General features: G+C 40.5%; 2 protein-coding genes and 1 non-coding gene across 3 annotated transcripts; 2 read left to right on the forward strand and 1 right to left on the reverse strand.

The window, feature by feature from the left end:
* Positions 1 to 9,329: 9,329 nt before the first annotated feature.
* On the reverse strand, positions 9,330 to 16,485 carry glt8d2 (glycosyltransferase 8 domain containing 2). The gene is made up of 10 exons (XM_037462497.2): positions 16,239 to 16,485; positions 14,669 to 14,712; positions 13,304 to 13,396; positions 12,922 to 13,123; positions 12,694 to 12,811; positions 12,472 to 12,556; positions 11,651 to 11,763; positions 11,257 to 11,423; positions 10,600 to 10,712; positions 9,330 to 10,232 (listed from the first exon to the last, which is right to left on the reverse strand). Exons 2-10 carry the CDS (start codon positions 14,685 to 14,687, stop codon positions 10,054 to 10,056), a joined length of 1,089 nt encoding a protein of 362 aa, XP_037318394.2. The 5' UTR covers positions 14,688 to 14,712; positions 16,239 to 16,485; the 3' UTR covers positions 9,330 to 10,053.
* Positions 16,486 to 16,843: 358 nt separating this feature from the next.
* On the forward strand, positions 16,844 to 21,869 carry ankrd16 (ankyrin repeat domain 16). Its single transcript, XM_037462496.2, has 7 exons — positions 16,844 to 17,492; positions 18,412 to 18,632; positions 19,549 to 19,591; positions 20,047 to 20,155; positions 20,241 to 20,402; positions 21,121 to 21,199; positions 21,595 to 21,869. Exons 1-7 carry the CDS (start codon positions 17,155 to 17,157, stop codon positions 21,756 to 21,758), a joined length of 1,116 nt encoding a protein of 371 aa, XP_037318393.2. The 5' UTR covers positions 16,844 to 17,154; the 3' UTR covers positions 21,759 to 21,869.
* trnay-gua (transfer RNA tyrosine (anticodon GUA)) lies at positions 17,605 to 17,692 on the forward strand. Its single transcript is given in 2 exon segments — positions 17,605 to 17,641; positions 17,657 to 17,692. It is a non-coding gene; the product is annotated as a tRNA-Tyr (tRNA).
* Positions 21,870 to 22,178: the final 309 nt, after the last annotated feature.

Here is a 22,178-nt window from a genome sequence, read left to right on the forward strand (position 1 = left end):
TTCTCACCTACTCTCGTTGAGATCATAGGGTGATAGTAAGTGGGTTGCCTTGTCTTAAATCTAATCTGTTCAAAGGCTTGCTGAGGTCAAACATGCGATTCTCTCTGCTGTAACGGAGAAAATCAATGTCTCGTGACAGACATTAAAAGGCTTTTCAAATGCTGAAAAATCTGGGTGGATCCGTCTGCTTTTTAATAGTGTTCTATTTCAGACACACTCTGTGTGCGTGTGTGAATGTGTTGAGCTGCTGTACGTTGCCTACCAGCCACTGATCTCCTGTTTTAGATCTATGCTCTGCGCCATTGTGCTGCTGCGTTTTTGTATTTTCCACGCAGTGTTTGTGACGTCACTAGTTGCGTCATACCTAGTGTGTGCACTCTGTGAAACTGTGCACGACCGCAAATACCTCCCTATAGAAACACCCTTTTGAATGTCTCTCTGTTGCAAAGAGGAATGAGTGTAGAATGTCTCTGTTAGTTTTGTAAGATAGTGTTGAATAGGTCAATCTTGGTAGCTTTCTCTCAGCTGATTTTTTCCATGGGGGTCACAGGAAAGCACTTTAATGCATTTTCCCCTAAACTCCCTTATTGTGATTAATTTTTTTAAGTTGTACAAGGTTCCTCTTGTAAATGTTGCATTCGAGATATTCTGCTAATGTGTTTCAAAGATATCAGTGCACTCCGTGTGGCGTCAGTATGACTGTGAACGTCATGTGCACCTGTTAATAAACATATATATATATATTCATTCAAACTATTTAAAGAAAGTTATGTATTTAAGTTATCTTTGTATGTTAAAATCTGTATGTCACCAAAGACTATTTATCTCACCTTTTCCACTGCTCCTTAGACGTGACCGGATGGTAGGAAACAAAGTATCAACTGTAGTGAAATGTTACTGTTGGACAATATTCTTTACTCTGAAAAATAAAGAACTTTGCTGTAATGGGATGGAGTATGGAGTATGATTCCTAAAAGATATATACACATGATATAATCCAATGCACCAAAAGGTTTCAAATACTAAAAGAAATAGGCCAAATGTGATTCAGCACTCCTCTATTTCATTGTGTCCTTGAGCAACCGGTTCTGAGACAATAACCCGTAATAAGTCAATCATTACAAGTCACTGCATGACACAACTAACAAATGCAATGGGAGCGTGGGGGACAATGTGAATGAAACATTGGGAAGCACACGATGAGGACGTCAGCAGACACGTTGGCACTTAAGGTCGTGTGAGTGGACGGAGTTAATGAATGACGGGGGGTTTGGTCTGCACCACGCAGGCCATTGGTTCGTTTCACATGAGGTAAGGAAGGGCAGAGGGAGGTCCATATTCAATAATTGATGTATTTTCACTGTATTTCATTGATACATTGTTTTTACTTTATTTATATTTGTATAGTTTTTGTCATTGAATACCCACGTATGTCATCCACAGAATGAAACCAGTACACTGGCATTTTCTCTTACAATTCACTCTGATAGACAGACATGGCATGGAGTCCCCAGGCTCTGACTTTGCACTGTGAGATATGTCTTGTAGAAAAAAGTTCCAAAGGTTTAGCGGAATTTTTAAATTACTCATGTTTTACGGTTTACTATTACTCATTGACATTGACATTAACTCAAGCCAAGGTAATAGTGACGTGACACACTTCTTCACCTGAATGAGAAAGCACAGCTCTGTCAAAGTTGCCTTTGATGTCAAGGCCTGTACAACCCAACGGCACATACTCTGTGTGGAAGAAGAAAATGAGACATTGCGGTTCAACAAGCAAACAACCTTATTTTTGGAGGTGCAAGGTTGAAGTCTATTCTCCATCATCCTCTCCAACTCACACAGGTTTCCACCAGCGAGTGCTGACGCCCAACAAGACCGCTTGCATAAGTGAAAAATGATGTGTTACCACATTGTGATTCGGATCTAGTCCAACATGTAAAGGGTTCTATCCTTGGCCATTCTAACTGCGCCAAGTTGTTTACTCAGCATCAAGTATTACGGGTGGACACAGTTAGAAACTCGCTGAAGGATTTAGAAGCTAAAGAGACCAAAACCTGTCATAAGTCCTCTGTTTAATTTAAAATAAACTAGGGTATGGAAGTTCTATCTATAGGGCACCATATGTCAGCCAGCAGAACAACTTTGGCTTACATCTACTGTTTAGGCTTGTTTCTCCTCAAGTCACATTTCTAGGCCAGAAAAAGATACTCTAAGTGGTCAAAAAAGCTGATGAATCATCTTGAAGGGGTCATGAGCACATGTGTCCACACTTACTGCCAACTGAATCGTTTCTTTCCAGGCTAAGTGATTAGATAGGTGACTTATTGCTGAGATGTGTTGCCCAGTGGAAACTTGCAGATGTGGTTTATGTTAATGGCAAAAAAGAGAAACCACATTTCACACACAACGGATGTGAACTTTGGAGCAGCACAATGTTCCATAGCATCCGGTGTGATGCAAACCTGCTCTGCAAATCGAAGATCCGCCACTAACAACAGTGGAAGATGAGACCCTCAGAGAATGAGGTAGATAAGAGCTCAGTGGCTACAAACTGGGACGTCTTTATCCCTCTGAAAAGCTACATCAGATTCTTCCGGAGATGGGAGTCTTAAACAAAGTCCACCAGGTACTTAAGGGTAAATAAAGTAGATGTAGTAAATACATGTTCATCATTAATTAATCCATCAAGTATTGTTATTACTTTTTAATGTAATTTCCCAATTTTACTATGCAGCAGACATCATTGATTTAGTGTCCTGTTGTTGTCCCTTTTTTAACTTTGTATTGCTTTACTCAAAAGGATATTTGGGTCTTTGGGAGCTAGATACCCATGTTCTCCTGATAGATGCATGTCTGTCTATGTCTGTCATCTGTTGGGGGGGGGGGGGTAGCTATCTGCAAAGGGTTGATAAAGGTAATCAAAGTAACAATAAAGCAACAACCTGGTCTCACTCCCTAATCGACTAATACCAATTCTTGGTTAGTGGCCCACGGGTTCTTGGTACTGATGCACAAAGCACCCTTTAGCATCTCTATGAGACACACCGGGCTTTTCATCTTAACCAGATATAGTATTAATCGGGATAAATTCTCTAATGTTGGGCTGAAGCTGTGGTGGATTATGTGCGGAACCAACATAACTCTTTCTCAGTATATATATACATATATAAATATATATAGACATGTCTTTTATATTATACTGAATTGCCATTGAGGGTGACAGAATATATAAGCTTGTGCTATTTACTACTTTGTTGGATTAGATATTAAATATTTATGTGTCAATGAATTTTTGTTTAGCATTAAATCAACGGGGGGGGTTTTCTGAAAATGATTTGATCTCCCTACCTGAAACATTTTTCACTAGCCGCCATTGTAATCGTTTCTACACAACATATATGCTGAGTACAGTACTCAGGGTTGGACTACTAGAGTACTATCAAATCTTGAAACCGGTCAAATGAGGGTTAAATCTTCCGGGCCAAGAGACTATACCTCCTCCAGATATCAGGTTCAGGACTTTCTTTTCCAGTGTGCTATTTGTTGTTCACAGTCAACGTAAGATATAAAACTGTGGAGTTGGTATTGATGGGTGCCTTGTACAACCGGGTTGTTTAAAAGCTCATTTGAAAGCAATAGTGAAGGTAAATCATTGTCCGGCGCTACCCGGCGAGTTCCGAGTTCGGATTTGGGCCAATGTATCCACGTCTATTACTCTTCACTGTTTAACTTCATTCAACCAAAGCTTGCTTAAACAAGTCTATACTTGGACTATGACCTGATTCCGTACCCGCAGATTCTGCATATGAATGCAGATGGCTAAATTCAAAGGTTGTGTTGAAACATGCAGATCAACAGAAACTTTTTCCGTGCACGCTGACACTTTGCCTCGACCTTTACCTGCCAAATCCCTGCTGACCATATCCTCCGCAGCAGGAATGACTCTTTATAACCAGACGACAGACCCTGAGAGTTTGATTCTCAAGATAGTTTGTGTGTAGAGAATTTCCTTAAAGTTTAAAGTTTTACAAAACCATATGGGCTAGAAGTCCTTAGTGTGCGCAGGAAAATCAATGAAAAATCTGTACACCTACGTGCACCTACGTATCTTTAGATATATATCGTTATCACATTGAATGAATCGTTTTTTTATATAATCCTCCACACTTTTTCTGACTTCTCAAGGCAGCCTCATTAAGTGTGACAGATTTTGTTGAATGGTGAAATCCCCATTGACCGTGTGATCAGCAGGCCAGCCCAGATGAAAAGGTTGAATACCTGCTTAGGCTACGATTCAATGATCCAAATGGACAAGGCTGTAGGCTGTAGGTTTGATATACTGTATTGTCTGTGCTAAAAATTCAGTGAGCTGCCCCAGTGTTGATATACAGAAGAGGGAGCAGAGCAGTTATCTGTTGGCTGGCAACAGTGTGGTCTGTAACATTGGGATGACCCAGAAGCAGATAATAAAGAACCACGGATCTGGTTCAAGGCTTTCGGGTTGCCCTGCTGATTCTCAGCTGAATGAAACCCCAGAGACGAATCAAACCGAAGCTCTGGCTGATTCAGGAGGTTGTGTTTACACGTTGGATTGCTTAGAATTTATGCTATTTGAGTCCATTCTAGCTGTGCAGGAAACATTCAAATGCGACGTCAATTTGTCTACAAATACACTGAAACACAATAAGACCCACCAAACCACGTCAAGTCACCAAAACATTATGTTTCCAAAAGGTTGTTTTTTTCCTCACTATAGGATTCATTTAGACTAAAAAAAGAAAAGTTCACATAAACTACTAACACATATTTTCTCACCTACTAAAGAAGGAAAGTACCATTGCAGATACTTCCTCCACCCCTTCACACCGGAGGATAATTTCTACAACTCTGTTATATTTGCTTTATATAAAAGGGGTACACTCTGTTCATTTTTGTTTATTATTGAACTCTGGACAGTGACATAAGACAAGGTAATGGCCACAGAACACGGTGGTCTGTGAAGATCTAAACCTGCCAGACTCCCATTAGAAGACCTCTTACGTTACTGCAGAAGTTCTGACAGGCCATTATTCCCTCCCTCCAGCGGGCTGAGCAGTGTGGCCTGGGCTCTCCGGCAGCCTGGTGTACCTGTAGGTCTCTAGCAGAGCAAGGTGGCTCTTCAGTCTTCCTCTGGGACGTAGGTGGAGCCGATGCTACAAGCTTATGAGCTCTCTTCCTCCCGTCGGAGCTCCAACCACCAGTCGAAAGCGGCCGGATCTCGGTGTCAATGAACCCACTGTCGTGACACGACCCGCACTGGAATGCTGCATCCAAGCACTAGGATTGCACAGGGGTCCCTTCTCACCTGATTCCCCTGAACAAATGGCTATCCTGACCACAAGTTCTTCGAGTTACCAAACTGTAAGCATGAAAAAAACCGAGTGGAAACCAAAAAAAATCAAAATAGACTACTTCCGGTTCAGTTTTGGGCATGGTCCCAAAAGACTTTCTCAGGTACATGGGGCTAGACTTTCCAACAAGAGTAGATTCTATATCTTTTTGTCTCTGCTAAAGCATGCCTTAAAAATTTCTCAAAAATATACAATCGTGTGGAGAAACTGAATTTATTTAGTAGAAGCTGGAGAAGAAGCATTTAGTTCGGTCAATGGATCAACATAGTAAATAAAAATAGCTTAAAGTCAATATCTCTGTTGGGCTTCCCCGTTAAAGCAGAGTTTGTCCTTGCCACCCATGCGGGCTATGTCGGGTCCCTGTGAATTAAATAGTATGGTCGAGCAGTGTCATGGGTTTACAGTAATTTGGCGCTCTAAAAATAAAACTGACTCGTGGTTACCTGGTGTCAGGTGGTTTTAGTCAGGAATATAACAGTGAGTCATTGACTTGAGCAAGGACGTGTTTCCCAGGGCAAGGATATGAATAGAGGTCCATGATGAGATCGTCTCAAGCAACTACAAAGAGCATCAGATTGAAAACTTGCTCCAAAAAGTACAGGGATTGCTGCTGTCATCTTCCATTTACTTTAATTGTACACACTGAGTGTGGTTGGGACGATGTACCGCCACAGGATGCAGATGAGTTTCAATGGAACTACAGTTGCTTTAAGCTCGGACGTGTGGGTGGAAATGGGCGTGGGATAAAAAAACTGCACACTCTCACTGTGGGAACATTTGAGATGGCTCCAGTCACAGAAAAACTAAACGTGACACTGCAATTGTTTGTTCTGTTAAACAAAGTTTGCGTGTTTCCGACGGCTGAGGGGAGGTAACCTATGTCCCACATTTGTGCAGCTGTGCAGTAATAGACTGTAATGGTGTGGTGTAGTTAAAGGCGTTCTGTTGGTTCAAGGTCAGAGGAATCGCAGCTGAAGAGCTTTAAAGGCAGGTAATGGTGTTATTTCAAATGTAATCTAACAATATTATATGATTTAACAGCCTTGTCTAATACTAAATGGTTCATGCTGAAAACACACGTCTTCAAGAAAGGGTAACAAATATATGCCGGGTTTTTTCTTGGTCTGTTTTAACTCTCAAAGTGTTGAGCTAAAACTGACATCAGTTGTTATTTTATCACAGACTCAGACACATGCACACACTCACACACGCATCATAAAAGTTTATTAAATTTGACACTACTGTCTAAAACCTACAACACGCAACAGATGTATCTTGTGAACACAAAATGTTTTACACACACACACACACACACACACACACACACACACACACACGCACGCACGCACACGCACACGCGCACACACACGCGCACACACACACACACACACACACACACACACACACACACACACACACACACACACACACTCTCTGCTCCTCCTGCCCTTTCTGCCAGCTGTTCAGCTGCATACGTGCCGTCTCACACATCCACCCACAGCCTTCTTCTCAAACTAGTTATTAACAAGGCAATGCATATATACAGTAACAGACTCTGTTGTGTCTCTTCTTCACATGCAAACGTGTTCTAAGATTCAGATCATTCAGACCCTTTATTTCTAACACAAATTTATCTTTCCTCACTCAGGTTTTTTTGTCTTTCTTTAATGGTCTCGGTTTAGCCTCCACACCCTACTCAAGGTCTATTGGACAAAAGGTGATAGAACAGTTCTGTGTGGTTAAAGGTGCAGCAGAGCACACCTCAGGCCCCACCCAATTTTTGATGCCGGGTGGGGTCACATGGTCACATGGTTGAGTAATCCATCACAAGGCCGTAACAGCACAAGCAGATCATATTAATAGCTCTCTTTACCGCTGTAGGAAAGTAAAATTGCAGTGTTGCAGACACCCTGAGAAAATAATGTATACATAAAAGTGATGCACCCGAGAAAAATAATTCTCAAAAACTATTAATACATTCAATAATCGCAATCTCTGAGACTGGTTTAAGTAACATTTTATAAAGCATGATTTTGCATTCCACTCACAGAAGTTACAGATCCCAAATAAAGCTGCTCGGCATGCTGGGACATTTGCATAGGCCTTGATACAAACAATGCAATTATTTGTCTGTATTCCAGTATTGATCAATCCTATCAGCAGATATTTTTAATGTATAATCTAAACAGTCAGGCCCTGTGCAGATATTCAAACAACTTCCTCATTAATTTCCTTTCAGAATGCTATAGAACGTTTTTAAAGCCCTGGCATCCATCTAAAGAGGCATGTATGCGCCCGACAACCACAACAACCTGAACTCGAACTCTGACGTCCCTCTGACGCAAGAAGGCACGCGTCTCCTCCTCTTCAATAACAACTCCACCTTCTACACGCGCGCACACACACACACACACACACACACACACACACACACAACAGAGAACATCCACTTCAACAATAATATTGATTACTACAGTATTTTCTGCAGATGTAAGACATTAACAGGAATAATATCAAGACTTCAGAGGCTGACTGTACAGACTCCCGTTCGATAAGCTTCATTTTTTTCTGTTTTTGAGTTTCAAATGTATTGTTAGAAGTTTAAAATAATTTGACTAATCCAGTTTAGTGAACAATCAGTGAACACATGCAGACTGATAAAACACAGAAACTGATGTTCAGAAAAGGGACTGCTGGCTGCATGTCTAACAACACAAGTTTTCAATTAAATCAACAGAATAACAGACATGAATACAATTCCAGTTGAAGTCATGCTGTGACAATTAGTTAGTTATGTTGCATGTCACTGATCATTTTAGAGGTTAAAACAATCTGGGTTTGGGTTTTTTACGTTCCATATTATGTATCCGGCAATGTGGGACTCGTCCTGGTCTGCCCGTGACACGGTGTAGCCATTGCTTCCGGCTTGTTTCCCCTCTCAAAGTCTCCGGCCCAATGCCGTTATCCACACTCAAGACCTTGGTTGAGGGTTAAATGTTGTAATTGTACGACACATATTAAAGCAGGAACCAAAGGGCTCCCCAGGCAGACATAAGAACAAAGGATGGCACACAATACAGATACGGCTTCCACATAAAAATACATTTCAACCAGGTGTGCAAAATATAAAGAGTCTACAGACTGGATCTAACAAAAGGTTACTTGCTCTGATTAGCTTCAGTATATTTGGCTGTAAAGCATACGAGTGGGGCCATTAGTTAGTACTTCTGACGCTACATACCCTATGCAGTAGTATTTCAGTATCTCTGTCCATGCAAAGTAGTCTTTGGAATCTTTTTGGAGGTGATTAGTGCAACTGTACCCAAAGATGAACTGGTTTCATGTCAGAGTAAAATAACTAAGTTAATCTTATTTCCGCCAAAATAGTATTTGATAAGAAAACCGGAGGATTTAAATATAAATAACAGAATGACAATTACACACATTACGCATAAAACAAATAATACTGACACTAGTGCAAATCATAATAGAATACCAATTAGAGTACAGTAAATAAATAAAAATATTAAAATAAAACCAATAAGAGAGAGAAGAACTTATGCTCAACTCACATCAACCTGACCTCATAATCTAACAATGGACCGGCGTGAAAGGGAAGCCGCACACATGACGCTTCTGTAGAGCAGTGGTTCTCAACTGGTCTGGCTCTGGGACCCACCATCACCCCTTAATGACAAGCTGCGACCCAAACTTCTCAAATTTATTCAAAATCAAGTTCATAAGCTGAATTTTATATTTTATATTCAGGATGTTTAATTATCCTCAAAACCCAATGTCTCTCCCATATCAGAATGGTTTGACCCAACCAGGTAACAGCTGCTGAAACGAGCCAGCAAAAATAATGACATGCATTAATGCATTAATGCTTTTAAAAAGTGCCTTCAAAATAAAATCACAGGATGAAGTTTTGGGGGATTTTTTATTTTTTATTCAAATTTTTATTTTCCCATGCAAAGACCCATTAAAAACGCGGGTCGCGTAGCGGGAGCAGTACAAAACAATATGGTGTGGGGATTTCAATTCACATAATTCACTTTGGGGGAGCAAGAGCACAGATGCAAATGGTGTAGGGGTAGAAGAATTTATAGTAATAATTTATTATATCGTGTGTATTAATAATGGGGAAGGAACACAATATAATAGTAATCAAAATACATAAGAAGCACTTGACCTAACATTTGTAAGTAGTACTTTAGCAGGTGTAAGCACATGGAGTGTGCTAAAACATACTACAATGGGCAGCGACCATTACCCTGTAGTGACTAAAGTTGGGGAAAAACTATATTAGGAGAGGGGAGATTAGATGGAAGTCGGAAAGAGCTAATTGGGATGCTTACAAAGTGCAACGAGATGTGGGGGAATTGAAGAAGGTTATCAAATGGATGTAAATATATTTAATGATGAATTAGTTCATGAAATAATTCGGTCTGATGGGGAAACCATCCCTAAAATTACCAAGAATGTTCCCTGCTGGAAAATCAACTGTAGCAAAGCCATAAAACCAGGGAAAGACCCATTGAATCTGAATGGTTACAGACCTATTGCCCTAAGTTCCCTTGATGCAGATAACAGAATAGTCAAATTTTGTGTATTTATCATTTGTGTATTTGTCATGAGACAGGAGTGTCCAAGGGCCTCAGTGGTGACTCTTGGGTCGTACCAAGGAGAACTTCCTGGAGGGGTCTGGGATAAACCACCTCTCCCACAGATCCAGGTGAACAGCAGGATAATGCCATGGTTTAAAAGGACCGTTCCAGTGCAGCAGGTGCGCCCCCTGTAGGAAGTTCTCTGAATAGTGGGCGTCTGGACTCCAGCCTGGACACAGGACAGCTTTTTTAATTTCAACTTTTAACACATTCAATGATTCCACTTCACATCACTTACCCTAACTAATGTACATGTAATTAATAAAAGTAATTAGTCACATCTGGATAATATGTTGAACATTATTGTATTTCCACTAATCTTTTTTATATGAATTATTAGATTTGTGCAGAGACTGATGCTCTCCTCACTGTGTATCCTGTGTGAATGGTCGGTTGGGTTAGGATAAAATACTCTAATAATCCCAAATGTTATTTAGTAAAAGGTGTTCTATACTTTGTCTGCTTAAGTGATCTTCCAATCAGCACAACGATGATGTATTTCACAACTAATAGTATAATGAGAGTGACGATCTTACCCATGTGTCTGACGTGCCACAACGGGTCCAGTGTTGTGTATTTGTCATGAAACACTATAAGCATGGGTGGGGTCGCCACGCCTCCAGCCATTGCACTGCTGTATATGTTGTGCCTGGTAGAGAGGAGGGGAGGAAGAGGCCTTCTGATCAAGCATATATATATATGCTTGATCAGCATACATAGTATGTTACAGCATACATAGGTTGAAATGCAGTTAAAAGTGCTTGACCTTGAAATAAAAACAGTGAACATGCCCTAAATAAAGAAAGATGGAACAATATATCTGTGTATCATATAGCAATATTGACCTGTTTGCTGTACACAATACAACTGTAGTAAACTTGGCTTGGTAAAAAAAAAAGATTGATTTAATCATTCTATTCAAATTACATTCAGTGTAGCAAACAAAATCACTTAACCTTCTATCATCAAACTAGAGACCCTGGTCAAGGAGGCCCTCAAAAATGTTCTTCGTAATATCTGATAAAGGACCGAAAATTGCATAATTTGGTATTTTTGTAAGTAAATATTCCATTTTTTTCTTATGGTTTATCTTTGCAAATTAAATGTTTTTTGCTATTGTTTTAGCCCACAGATCATCTTTAAGTTGAATATTAGGGTGCGGCTTTTCAGTAACTGATGCCTGCTGCGCAAACCTGACGTTCTCCTCCATCCATTTCTCCAACTGCTTGGTGATCTTCTGTTTCTTCCATTCGGTGACATCTGCCACAAAAACTCCAGGGTTGAAAGAGCATTCTCTGGGGTCAATGCCCAGGTCTCTCACTTCCTGCCTCCTATAGTCCAGGAAGCCCATGTAAGTTGTCTATGGGACAAACTCAGAGGAGAGGACGCCACATTTCAATAAACGCAAGTGTCTTTCATTATTCAGTGTCTAAATTTAAGACTATGTTGTTGACAACGATCAGCCTAAATAAAAAAATGTAAATAATCTTGTAATGCATACTTCTCTTAAATTACACTATCTCTTATGATTTTAAGATAAACATCCATTTCATTGCTTCACACATGGTAAAGGACATAGAAATGCACCTGCATGCCGATGCTTTCCACCATCTCATGTGTGGACGGCAGGTTGCAGTCAGTGGAGAAAGCAGCAGCGTGACCCGGCTTCAGTTTCATATCAAACAGATCCTTGATGTCTCCTGAGAAGCATTACAAGACACACAGATATATTCTGTACTGACTGTAATACCTCCATCGCCCACCTCTCTATGAAACAAGGCTATACTGCTTTTTTCAATCTTATCAGACATAAGTGATGCAATATGTATTTAAGAACACTTTAAATGCTTGTATTTGATTCTTATGGGTTTGATGAAACTATTAAGTTAATAATTCAATATTGATTTTACATTGCATAATGATATCATTATATAACAATAGTTAGTTATACTATTCTACTATAATATTATATTGTACATTATATTATTATTTCAAGCTGTATAGTATTGGCTTGGATTTCTATGATGTACTTCATAGTATTATAATGTTACTTTATATTGTTCAAATATTACAAACTGTACCCATTATATACTTAATTTTTATGATGTGTGTTGTACGTATAATTCATAGCTTTGGCTATTGGTTTTTAATATATATAGTTAACACATCATGGCTGCTGAAGCATTACTGGACTCTCTTTTAAATAATACTATTAAAGTGTTATGCTATTGTACTATAAATATTGTAGCTTTTTAACTGTAATTTGATGTTCAAAGAGACTTTATCTGTGTTCTTATCACTCTGCCTGTCTGTGCAGCTGTGACAGAAAAAAGGCACTTATATCAAAAGGCTAACCTTCAAACCGTTTCATCTGAAGGATTCCTTCCTACCATGATCAAAAAACATACCCTGCACAATGACATCATCGTCTAAGTAGATCACCCTCTTATGCTTGATGTCAAGCATGGACAGGTAAAAGCGCACAAAGTTGAGCTGCAAAGAAAAAAGGGAAATACTTATTATTGTTACATCTTTGCAACGGTAGCATTCAGATGTAGGGGTAGCGCACGTCGGAGCTTCATGTGTACATCTGGTGTTCATGCATGAACCAAGGAAAACCCAGAACTCACCGGATGTAACAGTTCGGGTCTAGACGAATCTGGCTTCACTTTTCCTTTCAGAACCATGGGGTTGAATTCCAATATCTTGTATTTGATACCTTTCAGTTTAGTCTTCACTATGTACTGTCTGGGAAAGTGCAATGATAGACAAAGTAGGTCAATAAAAAGCAATAATACTGGAATGGCGGGTGCCCCTCCCCCCAAAAAACTTAAATTAACAAGAATCAAGTGGCAGACCTCGTCAGTCTGATGGCATCGCGTAGAGTGACAATGTAGAAGAACAGACTGGCATCTGTGTTGCTGTAGACGCTATTGATGACCGCCATGGTTGCACCGACGCGCTCCTCCGACGCACATATTACAACAGGAATAACATGATACGCCTCTGGCTCTTTCACTGAGGGAACCCGTCCTGCGCTTGCAAGGCCCTTCCGGTGATCTGGGAGGGATTTTCCAAAAAGGGGAACAGTGTTGTTCATTGTGTGCTCAAATCATTTTTGAACAACAACGGGTCTCCGTGACAAAAATACACATCCGGTTTTATATTCCTAAAAAAATGGTCCTTTAATGTTCTCTAATGCGATCTTTACCGATTTGAATAAAGCCTGTGTGGGTGTACCTGAGAGATTGGGCCGAGTGGACTTTCTGAGCACTGTACTGTGCAGGAGGAGACACACCATCAGCACCAGCAGCACCAGGAGGACCCGGTTGACTGAAACACAGGGAGGGACACGGGTCAGCCAGATAATCTCCACAAATGGACACCACCCTTCTGATTATAGAAGCATTAATAAAATCTCAAGGCTTACTACTACTTGCGAGACTAGTGTTTGGGTTAATTATGTTTTATAGTGCCTTTTGCACTATAAAACAACAACTTATTAGAAACGCTCTTTTCTAAGACATGTTAACATTCCCCAAGAGCGTTCTTTTTTGATGAGTCATATTATAGAATAGGAGTACTTTAAATTATTAATGTCTGATTACTCACTTATTTTATAGTGTAGAACATTTTAAATGTAAATAAAAACAATGCCTAGTGTGGGGGACAGAGCCCAAGCTGATGACTTTTTAGTGCTACTTTTAAGAAATGACTTGCTGAGAAAGTGGACAATTTTATGAGATAAGCAAGAGCTTGGCTTAACTTAAGCTCAGCATGCAGGTTTAGGCTAAGCAGGGGAAATAGCCCAGCTTACAAAAGGTTTATTCTTCAAGACATACTTATATGGCATGTAATGGCCAGGTCATTTTGAACATTAGTTTTCAAACTGTAGCACAAATACAAATTGTTTTTCACTTCAGTCAGTCAAATACCCATCTGTAACTCGTTAACACAGTCTGGTGCCATAAATAGAGCTCAAATATTTGGGACTTAGATCTTGACTCAGATCAAGGATTGCATGTTATTTCTGAAGTATACATTTGATACGTACAACCAAATAGTAAATTAATTCCTTAAAATCTGGGGTGAAGCCAAAGATTTCCGGCTCAGCCCAAACCTTTTGAACCTGATTCATGAATAATGTTCCTTCAGTAAATATGATCTTCAAACTCTGGATACAATACCAGGCCACCAGCAGAACGTTTAGTCAATTATATTCAATTTCTCTAAGGAATGGTGTTGTGGTAGTTGAAGTAGTAATACTTATAGTAGTAGTAGTTCCATGGAACTCCCCCTTTAAAATGTTGGATGGACAATTTGCTGTTTGCTGTTCACATACTCGATGGAATCCTGACTGCAGTCATTAGAGCCCGTCATCTGGTTACCTCATCAACACCCCCCCCCCCCACCCCACCCCCGCCCCACACACACACACACACACACACAAACTCACAGAAAGATGGGGGTTTACTCGCTAGTCTTTGCAAAACGTAATAATGATGCTATTGTTATTAGGACTCCTTCTAGTGTTGCTGTACATCAACAACAAGATGTCATGTCAATTTACATAGCCTGAGACCATAAATCCTTTTTTTTACTTACTTTTTCTGAGGAAATTCATATTTCATCCATGCTTCCAGCAACATCTGCAAACACACAGAGATAGAGCGAGCTATTTCGTTAAACAGATGAGACGGAGTGCTGCAGGGTTGAAAGGGAACCAGTGTACCTTCCTTTCATCGGTAAAGAAGGTTAATCTAAATTCAAAATGTTTCTCTCAAACCACTGTCTCAATGTGGGTACCTTCTGCCAGTACACTTCCATGTAGTACACTGTGTACACTATGTAGTTTCTGGCATATTATGGGAATTTCAACAGAGTAGCGCTGACTCCAATTGCTGTTCTGCAGTGAACGATAATGACAGATTAAACGGCAACGGAAACGGCCCACTTTTAAGTCACTCATCCGTTTCAGGCAGCAGTAGAGGCTCGTGTCTGTTATTTATGTCTCAGCACATCCTCAGAAACTTGCAGGCCCTATAACAGAACCAGGGTAAGGCGTGCAGTTTCTGTCATGCATTTGTTTCTGGTTTGTTTGTCATTGTTCAGAGCGGCCCAAAACATCTGGACCCTGTTATAATAAACACTTAAAACTTTGCCTCAGGCCTGCATGGAAATCCACAAGACATTCCACATTAAAAGGCATTGTGCTTATACATTCCCTGTGTTCTCAAGTTTAAAGTCACAATGTTTTCACGTAATTCTAGCAGCAAATAGGAACTCTCACATCATATTATTTTATTTAATATTATTTAAATGTCCTCTTAAAGGCATCATCAAGGAAATGAGCTGCAGGATTTTTTTTATGTAGCAACCAGCTTTGGTGTGTGGAATCCACACATACACACACACACACGCGCGCGCGCGCATATTTGCATGCTAACTCTTACGAGACAGGGGTGCAAACCATAACTTATAAAATAGAGTATAAAATAGACCTATAGCTCTATAAAGCTATTGCATTGGCTGTCACAATCGGGTGGAGGTGCAGGCGGAAGCAGGCAGGCAGACAGAACTCAAACGCAGGGAACAGGTCTTACAGAATGTGCTCTTTATTTAGCACAACACAAACAGAAGCCAAAATAACGTGCACCAACAACGGGTAGACATGGACAATGACGCGACAAAGGACAACTGGCACACAGGGCTTAAATACACAAGGGAGGTGCAGGTGATTGGACACAGGTGGAAGCAATCAGGCAATCACAGGACAGGAAGTGAAGTTACCCAGAGACACGAGAAAGCTACAAAATAAGACAAGCAGACCCAAACCGTGACATTGGCACAATTGCAAACAGTGTCATGCATTACGCATTTAAATTTTCTTCATCAATAATTTATCAATTCTAAATTAATTGGAAACACTTTTTTAAGATCAACATTTTTTCGGAGTGGCAGGACAATCTTATTTAACTGGGTTGCATACACACCACAACATGCAGAAATCATAAAATCATAACATAAAACAGACATACAACGTTACGTGCAAAAAGTGCTTCTTTATTGTAAGCGAAGAATTCAGAGATAAATGGAGCTCCTGTTGGTTTTCACTAATCAGTCATTTAGCACAATTTAAAGCACATTCGAATGGTCACAAATTTAACCAACATACCGGCAAAGAAGAAGGAGGTCATTCTCATTCCTGGTGTTCAGGGTCCATGTTGTGAAACCTCTGAGGAGTGAGACTTATCTTCACCACCTTTTTTTTCTTTCCCTCTTCCAGATGGGACTCATCTTATTCACCGCTGTTCCTCGTTGTAACCCAGCCAGAATCTGGATCAGTCGCTCTCCGCATTTCCTCGAATCAGCGGAGATGATATTTCGGAGTAACACACAAGCCCTGGTGGTTAGTTTCTTGCTCCATGCTACAAACCAATAAGTGAGCACTATTTTAACCATGGGATAAAGCATGTAGTTAAATTGACATTTGGTGATCCAATGCGTAACAAATACTTAGGTCATACTCTGGAAGAAACAAAACCGTTTGGGAGTCTTTGGGGTGGTTTTGCGAGTCAAATTGCAATACGTCACAAAAACTACATTTCCCACAAACTCTAGCGTGTCTCTCCGCCGGAAAAAGGACGACTAAAGTGTATTGCTATAATTCATAGACAACGTTACATTCCGTTATACATACATAATTATACACAATTATATACATATAACATGCAAATATTGAAGCAATTTTGTGTTTTCCCTTCAAAGACGGAAAAAGATTTAGTTTAGTGTTTTGTAATATACGGAATTCTACGGAAAGGGATTAAGGCCAAATGTAAGCCATGGATTTACTCCATTTACTACATCCTGCCATTAATAATTCATTTTTTGTGTCCTTAAAATGTTTAATTTGCTTTATGTATGCATAGATATTAAAGTGAGGTCTTGGTAGGCCAATCATTTATTTGTCTCCTCTCTGAAAACGACCTAAACAGCTGCCTCCAGAATGTCTTCAACAAGCCCAGCTAACATTTTCTGTCACTGTATTTAGAAAGTTGACTTTTAGCTGCAGCATTTAGCCTCCACCCGACATGGAGGAAAGCACGTGTAAACTGTTGGTGAAGCTCGCGCAGGAGGGACAGTTAAGCTCTCTGGAGGAACTGATATCGCAAGGTGGCTCGGTTGCAGCTCAGGCTGTCAGGAGCCAACGCTATGGTCGCTCAGGGGACACCCTGCTACACTACGCTGCCAGAAAGGGACACCTGGACACCGTGGAGTATCTAATAAAGCGGGTAGGCATGGATGTGGAGGTTTACAATAACGACTACAAGAGGCCACTGCACGAAGCGGCTTCTATGAGCCATCAGGCTTGTGTTAGCTACCTTCTCCGGGAAGGGGCCAAGGTGGACAGCTTGAAGAAAGCCGACTGGTGAGTATAATAGTATTTAACTGGTCACAAGTAGTATAAAATAACTACTAATGTTACGTATGCACCCTCTTCTTGGTTTAATAATGACATTCTGCGCCGTTAGTGGTATCTCCCTTCGATAGCTCAGTTGGTAGAGCGGAGGACTGTAGTGGTATCAGGCTGAAATCCTTAGGTCGCTGGTTCAAATCCGGCTCGAAGGAGATTTTTTTCTGTTTTACTCGATTGAATATTATGACTTCCTATTGCTATTTTAATATTATATACGAAATGGTTGGAAGTTTATGATTTAGAATAGTTACGTTATGGTTGAATTCTACTCCCAGAGCTGAGTGTTTTGTCAAAGAAAACGCCCAAAATGTAACAAAGAGGTAATTAACTGTCAAAGACACATTTGACACCCAACTCCATCACATACTATGGGGATGGTTGTCACAATATTATTCCAATGGGTAAATGTTAAAAGGAAGGAAAGGAGAACTAGATTTGAATGGTGAAACTGGAACTTCTTGTTAACATCAAGACTAACAACCATTTAACAATTGGGTAGATAACAATCAAAACTATAGCTTTCCCTTCAGCCTTTTCAAGGGAAACAAGTTATTTGTTCCATTGTGTAAAAGTTACAAGCTCTGATTCTAACTGAGGACAATTCTATTCCAACATTTAAGAAAAAGCACTTTCTCCCCTACAATTCATTTGATGGTGTCTGGTCTAAAAGCATAATTAAAGATTTTATCATTTGCTGTGAACTATTTATAAATTGAAATATAATTTGCAAGTATTTAATACAAAGTCATTTTTTCATTCTATATGTCTACTATATATTAAAGAAAACTACTTTTCATTTTTTACAGAAATACCAGTGTTTATGGGCATGTGCTCTTGTTACGTATTTGCTGGCAAACTTCTTCTCTCTCAGGACTCCGCTGATGATGGCCTGCACCCGGAGAAACCTGGGCGTGATTCAGGAGCTGCTGCAACATGGCGCCGACCCCGCCCTGAAAAACAAGGACGGCTGGAACTCCTTCCACATCGCCTGCAGGGAGGGCGAGCCGCTGGTCGTCCAGCACCTGCTTCTCGTCGCGCCGGATGTCTGGAGGGCAGAGAGCAAGACGCGCAGGACTCCGCTACACACCGCAGGTAAGGCACCCCTTAACGCCACGGATGTGTGATCGGGTGGCCAGAAAAAGGCTCCTACATCCAACTACACGCTTGACTTTGTTTGACTCAGTTAACCAATTAAGATCTCCTCATTCACTGTGTATGCATTACAGATCATTGTAATCATCCACTGATTGTGGTGAATAAATAAAGGCCAGGAAAGTGTTACTGTTACTGTAGACAAAACAGTGGGGGGCACATTGTTGCTCTGTAATCCCATGTGGCTCTGCTCCCCCCCCCCACAGTTTGTCTGCTCACATCAGGCTTTTAGCTCCTCAGTGGATGACGATTAGGATTGTGAAGGCTCGGCACCCAAATGTTGAATGAATAATAACTTTATGTCTGTGGAACTAAATGGGACAATACATGCTTACCTCATTTCTTAAGTGGAACTTTAAAAGAAACCAGAAATAGAAAAATCCAATAGTATAAAACACACCCACATACATTACAGCAAGAAAGCAAGGACTTTTTTGAAAAGGAAGAGCCTGAGGTACAGTAGATTAAAGAACAAGTCAGGCCATGGGGATGTTTTCCGATAAGTCAGAGGAGTCCAGTGTGGGACGTACACGTCGTACACCAATGATCAGAGTCAATATGCAATGTGTTGGCATGTTTCAGTGACTACAGTGTAACAATTTAATTGATTGTACTGAACCTGCTTTAAGGAAAATAAAAGGTGTGTTCATTAAAAGTTCAGCTTTAACAGAAGTTTGGGATGAGAACATGACAAACAATGTTAAAAGTCCTTGTGGGTAATGTGTTTGGATCATTACCATTATGCTTTTATTTCAATTTGCTAAGATGAATGTTTTTTTGTGTTGTGTGAGGGACCCTTAGCGGTCATCCTCAGATCATAGCCATCTCTCTCTCTCCCTCTCTGTCCATCTTGCAGCGATGCACGGCCGTGAGGAGGTGGTTAGCATCTTGCTGGAGAGGTAGGTCAGACATTTGTACATCCCCAAGAGTCAAATTTGTGAAAAGGTTTAATCAACTCTTGAAACACCTATTGTGACCTTTTAAGTTAATATTCATTTTATTTGTTATACCTCCATGCTGGCAACAGTTACTCTGACCTCACCAAACACTTTTTTGGCCATTCCTGAAGAATTGATATGATTTCACACAGATGTCTTTATAGAATAAAATATTGACATTATGGAATGACATGGATATAAACTGCAACTCTACTCGGCACTAATTATAGTTGAGCAAAAAGTTGCACCTCTGAACAGATTATTAGCAACACTAGCAGTTGTTTTTGCATCACATACAAATGGTGACTGACGGTTACCATTGTTTTGTTGGCACAGCAACACCCGCATTCTCAATTTCAGCTGTATGATCATAACCATGTATGACTGACCCTCACCTTTGCCTGTCCCTCTTCCAGATGTGGCTACGGCCCAGACTGCACTGACAGCTGTGGAGTCACTCCTTTCATGGATGCCGTGAGGAACGGACACATCTCTGTAGCCAGGCAGCTTCTAGAGAAACACCAAGTACAACGAGGCGCTTCAGCTTCTTTAGGAATTCAAATATTTATGTGTACTGTCCCTACATGACACGTGTGTGTGTGTGCTGCAGGCGTCTCCAACAGCGGCTGACCTACTCGGGGCTCAGGCGGTGCACCAGGTTGCCGTCACAGGCCAGGAGGAGGCGCTGCGGTTCCTGGTGCGAGACCTAAATATAGATGTGAATCAGAAGGCCACTGACATCCAGCTCACTGCGCTGCATTACGCTGCAAAGGTGGGATCCGTAACCGGGGTACAAGTATCCTGAGGGGATACTTCTGCATTGGCATACGTGCAAAGATTGGGGGGTAGTTCACTGAGAAACCATGTTTTACTATGCACAGTTAGCAGGTGAGCAGAGACGTGGGATATATGTTTGCAAAAGTTAACAAATTGTAAAATATAAAGGGTTAGCAGTGACGACTAACTGCAGTAACTGTTTGCTTTGAGGAGAAATTGTGATATAGTTTGCTAAAACAAATGGATTACTAAAAGGTTGAAACGGAATGAATAATGGAAAATAATGAAATAGCTAGCGTTAACCATCCTGGCCTGGAGGTGTGGGACCAGGTCAATAATTGTAGTGAATTGTTCAACAACTGGTACTGAGACAAGTCACAATGATGAAGAACAACCGTCCTCACAGCATACACACCTATGATTTACATCTCTCTGCATATTTGAGTGAACATGAATTAAGTCAAGAGAAGAGAAGGTCACAGCTCTGATTACACAGATCAATATTAATAACATGATTTTTTTTCTCTGCTTTATTTTGTATGATGCAAGGAGTATAATATGTGGTGTTATCTATCAAACTATACCTGATCGCATAGCTGTTGTTTATACGGACAAGTGCCAGTCGTAGTGTTACATCGGAATATTTACAGACCTACCAACAGATGTCATAAATGACAGCGTGCAGACTAACTGATTTCCTTCTTGCTTTACAGGAAGGCCACACATGCACCATAAAAACTCTGCGAGAGTTGGGGGCAGATCTTCATGTTCAAGACAAAAAGGGCAGAACTGGTGAGCAGTGGCCCTCTCTTTGTTGGGTTTAGCAGCGCAGCTGCAGTGGGAAGCCTTTTGTCTGGAGTAAAGTAAAGCCACTAGAAATGTGGTTTCAAATCTCAAGTATTTCTCTATATTATTATTAAATAACCAACGATGGAAGCTCAAGTTTAGAAAGAAACAAGCCTACGGTTTATTAAATTAGTTTGCAAGAGCCAAGCTCAGCTGATTTTGGGGATGAGACGGTGATAACAGAATAAAAAGATTGTAATGTTATTTTTTCGCTATTGGTGAAAATATTAGAAACAGCTCAGGAGCATTCTAATCAAGTGATTAGTTGTCACAAAATGTAATCCTGAATTAGTTAACACGGCGGCTATGGAAAAAAAGATTGTGTGCTCCTCTCCTCCCAGCTCTTCACATGGCCTGCATCGGGCAGCACGCCCATGCCGCCAGGACACTCCTGCAGCTTGGACTCAAAGACTCAGAGGACGCATGTGGCACGACAGCAATGGAGTATGCCAGGAAACCAGACGTAGTGCGAGTGTTTGAACATGGCCTAGCAGACCCACCGTAACGTGGCATCAGGTGTGCAGGGTGCCGATTTGTAAAGAAAAGAACCTGAAACCTCAAATGTGATTTAAATCACAAAATCAATTTAGGGTGTAATAAATCTCACCTCAAAATGTGTTGTGTGGTGTGTTCTTGAGTGACAGAATTGTGGGACTTCAACTTAATTTATTAGAGTATAACTTAGAAAGGCCATTATGGGTGCCAAGAGGCCAGCTCCTTTGCTACATGGGAGTGTGCCCTGTGTTTAGATAACGCCATGCAGTTTGGTGTAAAAAGGAATTAAATAAACGTATACCTTGTATATAACACAAAGAAAAACCTAAGCTTTAACCATTAACAAATACCTTTGATAACTCTCTTTTCAGCTTGCTGGTGTGTGATACTTTGCATTAAAGTCTTGTTTATCAAAACTAATGCATCTGTA

The sequence above is a fragment of the Pungitius pungitius genome, chromosome 2 (assembly GCF_949316345.1).
Source record: "Pungitius pungitius chromosome 2, fPunPun2.1, whole genome shotgun sequence".
NCBI lineage: Eukaryota > Metazoa > Chordata > Actinopteri > Perciformes > Gasterosteidae > Pungitius > Pungitius pungitius.